Below are 10,591 nucleotides of genomic sequence, written 5' to 3'. Positions count from 1 at the left end.
CGTCTCTGATTATTTCAGCCACACAATGCAGAGACACTTTGTGGACGTGTTCCAGCAGCGTAACTTCAAATTAAAAGAGTTCAGGTACTAGACTGACCTGCCTGCAGTCCAGACCTGTGTCCCACTGAAAACGTGTGGTGCATTATGAAGCACAAAATATGACAACAGAGACCCCAGACTGTTAAGCAGCTGAAGTCGTATGTGTTGCAGGCATCAAATTCAAAATAAGTGTATATTTACAAAAATCAATAAGGTTGAACTTAAATACCTTGTCTTTGTACTACACTGTGGTACTGCAACTTTTACTAAAGTGAAACATTTGAGTACTTCTTCTGTTTCTGATGTTCAGTGGATGAATCTGATAATAAAACCAGTTTTCTTGCTGAAGAGCAGTGAAGTTATATCTGATTAGTTTGATCTCTGTCGGTGTGTGTGTGAGCAGCAGTGGAGATAACAAGCGGTGTGTGTGCTGAGTGCGTGTGACCCATTAAAAGCAGCACACGGCGCTCCACGTCCAACTCTGCGGAGACGTCAGGACTCAAGAGATGAGGAAGCCTTTTTATTGCTTTACAGTTGCCTTTGTGAGGCGCCTCAGGAAACCACTCAGCCACACTAATAGAACGTTCAAGGGGCCAAACCTTTTTGTTTCGCCTTTCTCTTTCTGTCTGTCTTATGAACAAAAGTACATTCCTTCACACACGCCCCCCCCCTCCCAAAGTAAGTCCAAACACCGGGTCCAACTTTTAGCTTGTTACTGATTAAATATATTCACAGATGACGCCAGAACTGTGTTTTCGTCTTCTATTGTCAGCAGAAAATGGACAAACAAGCGGAGCAGAGGTGGAAATTTCGCATTCAGACCTGTTACTTAAGTAAAAGTATCAAAACCACAACACGAATCCTAATGAAAAATAAATATAGTGAATAAATATACTAATAAATTGTAGAAAAGCACAATTTTCAGAGTATTTAGTAACTTTTATGTGCTAAAGTAGATCAACTTCAGTATATGGCTGTGTACATGCTTGATTAATAAAATTAAAGTGGTACTGAAGTGCACATTATGTAAGAATGCTTAAAGAGACATTTCAAAATCAGAAATACATATTTTTCCACTGGCCTGCTGTTCAGCCTGTTCATTTTAGTGTGAGCTGCAGAGTTTTGGACATATCAGCTGTAGTGTTGATGTATATATTCTGTGTATTATATTTGAGCTGTTGACAATAAAACACTTTTAATGGTGTCACTTTGCATTCTGAGTACTTTTACTTTAGTTACATTAACTAGGTTACATTTTTAGTGATAATGCTTCTGTACTTTTACTCAAATATTCAGGACTGTTATTTGCAATGGAGTGCTTATATACTGTAGTATTTCTACTTTCACATAAGTATAGGATTTGAAAGTAGAGCTGCAACGATTAATTGATCATTAAATCAGGTGCCAACTATTTGGTGATTAATCTGTTTGAGTCATTTTTTTAAAAGAAAAAAATATCCCAAACTTCTGATTTCAGCTTCTTAAATGTGAATATATTCTGGCTTCTTTGCTCCTCTCTGACAGTAAACTCAAAATCTTTGAGTTGTGGACAAAACAAGACATTTGAGGACGTCATCTTGAGCTTTTGGGAAACACTGGTCAACATTTTCTGATATTTTATGTGCCAAACAACCAATCAATTTGTGGAGAAAAAGACTGATGAAAGATTGATCGATGATGAAAATAACTGTTACAGGAAAGACTTGACAAATACCTATTAACACATATTTTTTGACTGCCAAGGTTGTGACAGGATTAATTTATTGATTAATCAAGAAAATGGTTGACAGATTAATTGACAATGAAAATAATTGTTAGTTGCAGCCCTGTTTGTTTCTGAATGGTTCATATTTCATGTAAGTTCTTCTTTAAGTTATACTCTCACTCCTTTATGTTCTCAAATTAATTAAATTTTTATAGTTTAATTACTGTAGAATTATTTTAATCCTTAGTTTGCTTTAGAAAGTTCTCGGAGGTCCCCTGGTGCGTCCCCGGGCCTCAGTTTGGGAACCTGCGCGGCAGCAGCCACAGTTGACTTGAGAGTGATTAAAAATGAAGCGCTATAGAAACCAGCAGGCCAATGGAAGAGCTGGAAGCTGTTTACAGGGGGGGGTGTTCCGTTTCTATGGTTGCTGGACAAACCTCCTGCACCAGGTATTAAACTGCCTCCCCGGCGGATCCCGCAGCCCGCTGACACCCGCCAGAAAGACCTCCGGAGAGGAGAAGAAGAGGAGGAGGACAAACATCCAGAGGAATCCTCTGTCCTCTGCTTCCTTCAGTCCGCCTGTCGACAGGTGCACCTCAAACACCCTGAACACGAAACAAGCAACAAGTGCTGCTGCTCGTTTGGGATTTAAAAGGTCTCCAGTCAACAGATCAGCGCACAGAAGGTGAGTTTTTAACTTTATTCTGAGAAGATCAGATCATTTATCCCCTAAAAAAAAAACAAAAAAAAAAAAACGCTCCTGGAGGCCCCAGATGTCAAATACCGCCGCCTAAGTTTATTAAACTCTCATACTTACTCTTTTATATGATGGCATTAAAATATTAACACTAAAATAAACAGAATTTTATTAATTTTAGTGAAATAAAGTCTGCCTGAACATTGAAACGTCCCAAATGTCCCTCAAAGGTCGCAGGACACATTCCCTCTATATGGTAACACGAGTAGGCGTTTAAGGTTTTAACATTTAATGCAGCTGTGAGGATTAAAACATGGGTGGAAGTAACCAATTACAACTACTCAGATTTTTAGGTACTTGTAGATCTCCTTTTATGAGTTTTTCCTATTATTCATTTATAAATTCAGTATTCATTTCACTAAGTAATGTAGTTGACTACAATTTGAATTATCAAACCTTTCATATGCATGTTTGTAGCCAATAATGATGCCACTCGACTGTACATTGTTAGTTTTAGTGAATTTAAACCTGCCTGAACACGGAAACGTCTCAAATGTGATGTCACACATTCAGATTATAGTAATGCAGTTGCGTTTTTTTATTTTTATTTTTATCTTTCGTTTGTTTGTTTTTTCATTTAATGCAGTTGTGTGGGTTAAAAGCAGGGGAGGAGGTAAGCAATTACAATTAGGTACTTTCATTCTCTTAAGTCTGTAATCTTACGTACTTAAGTATTCATCACATTACAGAATTTAGTTACTTTTAAAATCATAACTAAATTCAATGTGAATTAATATACAAGCCTATATAAATGACTGAAATGATTAATCAGTTATCAAAATGGTGACTCATTTTCTTTCGACTAACCGATCAATTTATCAACTAATTGTTACAGCTCGTATTTAAACAGAATATTTGGAGAAACACAAACCCCTTTCGACTGAATGGCTGCTATTAATAATGCGTTAAACACGAATAGTTAAATAGTAAAAAAAAAAAAAAAAAAAAGTACTTGACAAGACAAAAATACTTTGTACCATTACTATGTGTACATAATAAGATTACAATTGCATTTAGTAAAAACTGGGATTATTAGCAGGATTACAATTTTAAAATCCATTTTAAATAAAGAACAATATACTACCATGTGCAGTGTGAACACGTTAGAACACTTTACTACACGGACTAACTGCTAACTTTAGCCACACGGACTAACTGCTAACTTTAGCTTCACAGACTAACTGCTAACTTTAGCTTCACAGACTAACTGCTAACTTTAGCCACACGGACTAACTGCTAACTTTAGCCACACGGACTAACTGATAACTTTAGCCACACGGACTAACTGCTAACTTTAGCCACATGGACTAACTGCTAACTTTAGCTTCACAGACTAACTACTAACTTTAGCCACACGGACTAACTGCTAACTTTAGCTTCACAGACTAACTGCTAACTTTAGCTTCACAGACTAACTGCTAACTTTAGCTTCACAGACTAACTGCTAACTTTACATTTTTAAAGTAACCCACCTAATCTTGGTAACTGAGTAATATTTTAGTAATGAGTATTTGTACTCGAGTGCAGCTTTTCCGGTACTGTTTCCACCACTGGTTAAAAGCCTACGGGAGGCGTTAATAATGACGTGTGATCTTTCTGTGCCCCAAGTGCAGCAGAGTTTTTCAGGGCAGATGTGGGGCAGAGAAAAAGCTGCTGGAGACAGATTTTAGATTTTCAGAGTTTTCTCAACTTTTAGTTCCCACATGTTGCCCCCACCCAGACACACAGGTGACAGACTCTCCACTAAGACAGGATTTAAATTGGGATCTGGAAGTCTTTACGCACACACTGACGCACACAAACACACAGAGGCTCTGTTTTCAAATAGGCCGTCATTGTCCTGCCTGTTCGCACTTTGTTGAAGCTGGGTATATATTTTCGGTCTTGTCAGGTGGTGTCAGGCTGAGGAGGAGGAGGAGGAGGAGGAGGAGGAGGAGCTGGGTGGCAGACGGAGAGGTGTTGGATGCAGCCATACTCTGAGCTCTGCCGATGTACAGATATTTGTGTTCAAATGCAGGACATAAAAGTAAAAATGTCATAATAAAATTGTCAGAATGATAACTTAACTAAATACAAATACTTTGTTACTGTATATTAGTAGAGTTTTCAGGTATCTGTACTTTTCCTGGGTATTTATCTTCTGACTTTTTACTTTTACTTCCTACATCTGAACACAAATATCTGTACTTTCTACTCCTTACATTTTCAAAACGGACTTGCTACTTTAGTTTTAATGCATTTTAGGGGAAATATTGATTATTTTTATGTTGTATCACAGACCGCAACTTTCCCAACATCAAGACTGATTTCAAACTAAAAGGATGAAACAATAACACAGAAATTTCTTGGTTTATCCATCAGTGCATATCACACATGACAGATGTACCAAGACGAAACAGACATAAGATGAAACAGACATAACAAGACAAAAAAAAATTTTTTTTTTTAAATGCAACATAAAAAAAAGACAAAAGAAGACAAAAACTAATGTAACAAAACATAACAAGACAAAAAGACAACAATTAGAAAAAGAAAGAAACAACATAATAAGACAAAAAAAAGTTACAAGATAAGAAATACATAAGAAAAAGACGTAACCAGACAAAAAATATTATAACAAAATGAAAAACTATGTAGTAAGTCAAAGAACGCAACAAGATGGAAAAACAGGTAAAAAAACGTAAGAAGACAAAAACACCGTAACAAGACAAAAAAAAAGTGTAACAAGATGAAAAAAGACATAAAAGACGCAACAGGACAAAAAGCTAATAATTTGAAAATAACGTAAAAACAATCAAAAGGACATAATAGGATGAAAAAAATTTATCAAGACAAGAAAGACATAACAAGATGAAGAAAAGTTTACTTTACTGTTATACTCTGAGTACATTTCAGAGCCTGTACTTTTTCACTTTTACTGCAGTAAAGAAGTTAAATCCGTAGTCCTACTTTTACCAGAGTCTTTTCCACACAAGCATCTGTACCTCTACTTGAGTACAGAATGTCTGTACTTTTGCCATTTCTGTCAATTGATAGTTTTCAAATAGGACGTCATTGTCCTGCCTGCTCGCACTTTGTTGAAATTGTGTGTATATTTTCCGTCCTGTCAGGTGGTGGCAGGAGGAGGAGGAGGAGGAGGAGGAGGAGAAGCTGGGTGACAGACAGAGAGGTCTTGGAGGGAGCCATGCTGTCTCTGAGCTGTGTTGACCCCTGGCCCGAAGGCTCAGTGGGGCTGGAGGAGGAGGTGGTGACCGCCGCTGCTCAGGCTGAGGAGCGGGACAACGTCACCACCACCACTAACAACAACAACAACAACAGCAGCATCAGCTGCAGCTCCATCAGCCTGGACGACAGCCTGACCAGCCTGCAGTGGCTGCAGGAGTTCTCCATCCTCAGTGCCAACGTGCCGCAGCAGGCCCACCACCAGCCGCACCTGTTCGGCCACCAGCCGCCGGTCTCCGACGCCCCGGCCTCCCCTCTGGCCGGGGATCCTGCCTCCATCGGTATGCCTCTGACCCCGGGGAAGCCCACGGCAGCAGCCTACAGCCGGATGCAGAGCTTGCCAGGCATCGTGGCTCACGGTCACTGCCCTGATGATGTGGACTACAAGACGAACGCACACATCAAACCGCCGTACTCGTACGCGACGCTCATCTGCATGGCAATGCAAGCGAGTAAGAAGAGCAAGATCACCCTGTCCTGCATCTACCAGTGGATCACCGACAACTTCTGCTACTACCGGCACGCTGATCCCACCTGGCAGGTATTATTATGCTATTCTGCTGTTTTCTGGCCTGGTTCATCAAATGTGTTTTTCCACTGTTAGCTAGCTAACACTCCCTCGGACGCAGTGACACAAAATAGACTGCTTTTTGAAATGAAAAAGTGATGCACAAGGCAGCCGTGCTCCATCCACTTTGTTCTGTTGGGAGTTGCAGAGTTTTGGAGATATTAGCTGTAGAGATATCTGCATGGAACTAAAGGGCGCTCAGTTTGTGGTGTTCAAGGCGCCAAAGAAAATATGTTTGAAAGATTCAAAACCAGTGTCTTTTTCCAGAAATCATGATCCAAAAAAATCCTGCATTTAAAGTAATTCATAAAGTACTGAAGTAAAAGTAAAGTAGTTCCCTAGTTAGTACTTTACTTTTACTTGAGTTCCTTACTTGCTACTTTTTTACTGAAGTACTATGGTAATAGTAAAAGTACTAATGTCTGCAGAAAACAGAACAGATATACATATTTTTCCTCCTGGGGGAGGATGGAGGACGCCCTCAGACCTCCCTGCAGGTGACTGTTTACGAACACGTCACCTTTTTCACCTCTTATGAGTTTGCAGGTCTGTTGGAAACACAATACACTCTAAAAAAAAGAGATGCGTTATTTCCAACACACTTTCTATTGTTTGAAAATGAGTCTCTTTCTCTCCGGTCTGCTTTCTGCTCAGGGGTCAAATCACAGCTGGTCACATGCTTTGTTGTTTCTATTCAAAGAGCAGTTCGGTTTCACAGGAACACAACATACTGAGAGTCCTGGGCCTGCTGCCACACGCTGATGAAGTCTGAGTGACTCAGCTGTGAGGGTAATTAATAACTCCTGAAGCCGGCAGCACAAAACCGCTACACAGAAAAGAAGAATTAAACGCTTAATTCTTATTTTATCACTTCGCTTTTGTCCATTCAGCGCAGCTCTGTGGTTGTTCTGCTTGAGCAAAAACCAGTGATGGAGGTAAAATGAGGGGCGTCAGATTCCCCCTGGAAAGGGCAGGAATTTTCAGGAAAAGTTTAATTTTGCTGGATAAATGATTGATGAAGCTGATAGCTGTACTCCCGTGTTTCAGCGTCTGGCTCAGACATTTCAGAGCATTCTGTTATTGTAAGGCAGTACATGGGGCAGATAATATTTAACAAAGGTCACTGGGTCACTGCTCTGTTTAGACTGCAGTGAAGGAGGGGGGCACAGGGACGAATGCAAAGGTGCACGGTGCACTGCCATCTGTACTTCCTGCCTCATTTTGGGGAATGTACTGATTTTCTTCCTTGCAGAGAATTAGACTGATTCCACTCTCATGTCTGTACAGTAAATATGAAGTTTCAGCCAGCAGACGGTTAGCTTAACTTAGCACAGAGACTGGAAACAGTTGTAAACAGCCAGCCTGGCTCTGTCCAAAAGTAACAAAATCCACCTGTTACCATACTTGGCAATCCTCCCGATTTCCCCAGTAGACTCACGTTTTTCACTGGCCTCCCCGTTTCCTCCCGGGATCACAGTTCTCCTGTATTTCTCCCAATTTCTGGCACATTTTCACACCGTTTTTGCCCCTTTTCATTAACATGTTTCTGACACTGTACAGTGTATATAAGCCTGGTAAAACTTTGCTGTTTCCACCCAGACAACAACAAAGCTGCACAGAATCAGACTTCCTAGGAAGAATTCCCATTTCTGAAGGAAAGTTTTAAAGAAATGTTGCATGCATTTAAAATCTGCTGTGTCAATTTTCTTGGAAGTGTTGATCAAATATGCATCAATACTCTGTCACGTCATTCCCTATTTTCAGAAACATATTTTATGGTACCTCTTAGGTGTAATACAAGAAATGTTGTAACCAGGTGGACACCATTTTGAGTCCTGCTTGGAAACAGACCAACCACCGCCACATCACAGGTTTTGTTGCTCTGATTGGTTGTAGGTCAATCCAGTTGCCTTGATCCAGAGTCATGTTGGCCTGCGCTTGTTGATAACACCTTAGAAATTGAAAATGAGCTGGTCTGGCGATGCCAAGCTACTTGACCAAACTGGTTTGGAACTGGGTGCCGCACAATGGTCACCGCTTCTTAGAATGGATTAAATTCAGGGATCAAACTTCACTGTTCATTGTAGTGACCAATAAAGTGGATTCTTCTTTATTCCTCTCCTGTTTCTTGGCCAGGGGCAGTGACTTCCTGGAGTATCTGCTGGTTGCCTGGCAACCTCATGGTTGTAGGGGGCACTAATGTGGGGCTGGATGGGGCAATAACCTCACTGTAGCCTCACCCAAAAAGAAAGACTTTGACTTTGAACTGACTGCTAGCTGTAGCTTCTTATTTATTGAACAGAGGTGAGAGTTTTATCGATCTGAACATCTAACACAGCAAGAACGCAAACAACCATATTTCCTAAAATATTAAACAATCCCTTCAAGGTGGCGTCCAAAGTAAGTAGTCGTTTGATGAAGTCATTATGTGAGCTATCATGTGAAAATATGTATTTGTATTTGCAGAACTCCATTCGACACAACCTGTCGCTCAACAAGTGCTTCATCAAGGTGCCGCGGCAGAAGGACGAGCCAGGGAAGGGTGGTTTCTGGAAGATTGACCCGCAGTACGCTGAGCGTCTCCTGAGCGGCGCCTATAAGAAGAGACGAATGCCACCGGTCCAGATCAACCCAGCTCTTCAGAACAGGCTCAGGGTGAACCTGCAGCCCCAGTCCAGAGGCCTCTGCAGCCCTGCAGGAGGTCAGAGCGGTCTGTGCATCAACCCAGAGTCCCAGCGGCTCCTCCGGGAGTTCGAAGAGGCAACCGGCGCTGACCAGAACTGGGACCCACATCTTGCTGAAGGCACCATGCTGGGGTCCTGGCCGGTGGTCAGAGGAAAAAGTGGGCACAAGAGGAAACAGTCGGTGGGCTCCAGAAATGGCGGTGCCAAAGCCCCCCGGCGCTCCAGCTCTCCGCTGCTCTCTGTGGACGAACAAAAGGAGATCGGACCTCTGAAGGGGGACTTTGACTGGGACGCCCTGCTGGACTCGGCCCTCAGTGGGGAGCTCAGCTTGGAGGGGGGAGAGCCTCTGAGCCCCATCATGAAAGAGGAGGACCTGACGGTGCGGGGGACCCACATCTCACCAGTTGAAGCCCCTGCAGGGACAGCAGACATCCACGTGCTGGTGGAGACCCAAAGGAATAATGACGTGTCAGACTTTGACGAGGAGACCTTCCTCGCCACAGCCTTCCTGGAGAGCCCTTGGAACGAGGAGGAGGAACAAGGCCGCAGTGACTTCCTCTGTAGCTCCACCGTCAACCTAGACCAGCTGTTTGACCTCGGAGACTCATTAGGCGGAGACCCGAGCACCCGGATTGACACCCTCCTTTGAGGAATAGTTGCTTTCCTGGTCCAAAACTCTTGGCTAAGCTACTGGGGAATACTGGGGACTCTTTTTTTTTTACACTCAAGCAACTTTTATCGTCCTTTTCAAGACGTTTAAAGTGTTTTTAGAACTACATTTGATGCTTATTCGTGCAGGAAGTACATTCGCAAAGCCTACTGAACAAAGATGCCACAATGTGCAGCAGCAGTTTGCGTCATCATGAGGGGATAAACATGTTGAATCCTTTTTGATGAAATGACATGAGACAAAGAAAACCACACATTTCCACTCCAGTAAATGTCAGAGCGAAATTAATCTGCATGTCTTTGTGAAATGTTTAGTTTTTGAAGCTCGCTGACTACCCGTAGGGCAGGTGGATGAACTTCTGTAGCAGGTGAGAGAGCTGCTAACATGCTAGCAAGCCAGGACATTTAACGCTAGTCAGTCAAATTAGCTTCCCAAGCTTCTACTTCCTGCGCACTGGGCTGTTGTCGGGACTGTACATCATTTAATTCAAAAAAGGTTTTATTGGAAAAGAAACACTGTGATAACTGTGCTTTTATGATGAAAAACTCCCAAACCCCCCAAAAGCATCTCCCCTATAGACAACACTTCAAAATAAGAGACATCAGTAAATCCACTGACAGGACATCTTGAACTGCAAAAATGAGATTGATTACTACTTTTTGTAAGGTTTTGTATTTGTAAAAACAGGGCTTAGAAAAGTGATTTTAAAACAATAATCTCAGACATTTTTACTGAAATAAATAAATTAGTCACTATCTATCGCCAAAGGAGTGCTCCAGGGACGACAAAGTGACAAAAAAGGGTTTAAATTGGAGTATAAATTTGACAGGTGACCAATTCTTACATATTGCACCAAAAAAAATTGGGTTAGTTTGGCATTTTAAATGTGCGTGTGAACATTTTGTCAGGGATAACACATCATGGTGTCTGTTTGCATCATAAAAAG

At 41.5% G+C, this 10,591-nt stretch overlaps 1 protein-coding gene across 1 annotated transcript; it reads left to right on the top strand.

Annotated features, from left to right (window-relative positions):
- The first annotated feature begins 5,619 nt into the window (after nucleotides 1–5,619).
- Nucleotides 5,620–10,160, top strand: foxj1a (forkhead box J1a). The gene is made up of 2 exons (XM_084745093.1): nucleotides 5,620–6,264; nucleotides 8,758–10,160. The coding sequence occupies exons 1-2, from the start codon at nucleotides 5,686–5,688 to the stop codon at nucleotides 9,622–9,624; spliced, it is 1,446 nt and encodes a 481-aa protein (XP_084601219.1). The 5' UTR covers nucleotides 5,620–5,685; the 3' UTR covers nucleotides 9,625–10,160.
- Nucleotides 10,161–10,591: the final 431 nt, after the last annotated feature.

Source organism: Lutjanus erythropterus, chromosome 19 (assembly GCF_056507025.1).
Source record: "Lutjanus erythropterus isolate fLutEry1 chromosome 19, fLutEry1.hap2, whole genome shotgun sequence".
Lineage (NCBI taxonomy): Eukaryota > Metazoa > Chordata > Actinopteri > Lutjaniformes > Lutjanidae > Lutjanus > Lutjanus erythropterus.
This window is presented reverse-complemented; position numbering and strand designations above follow the sequence as displayed.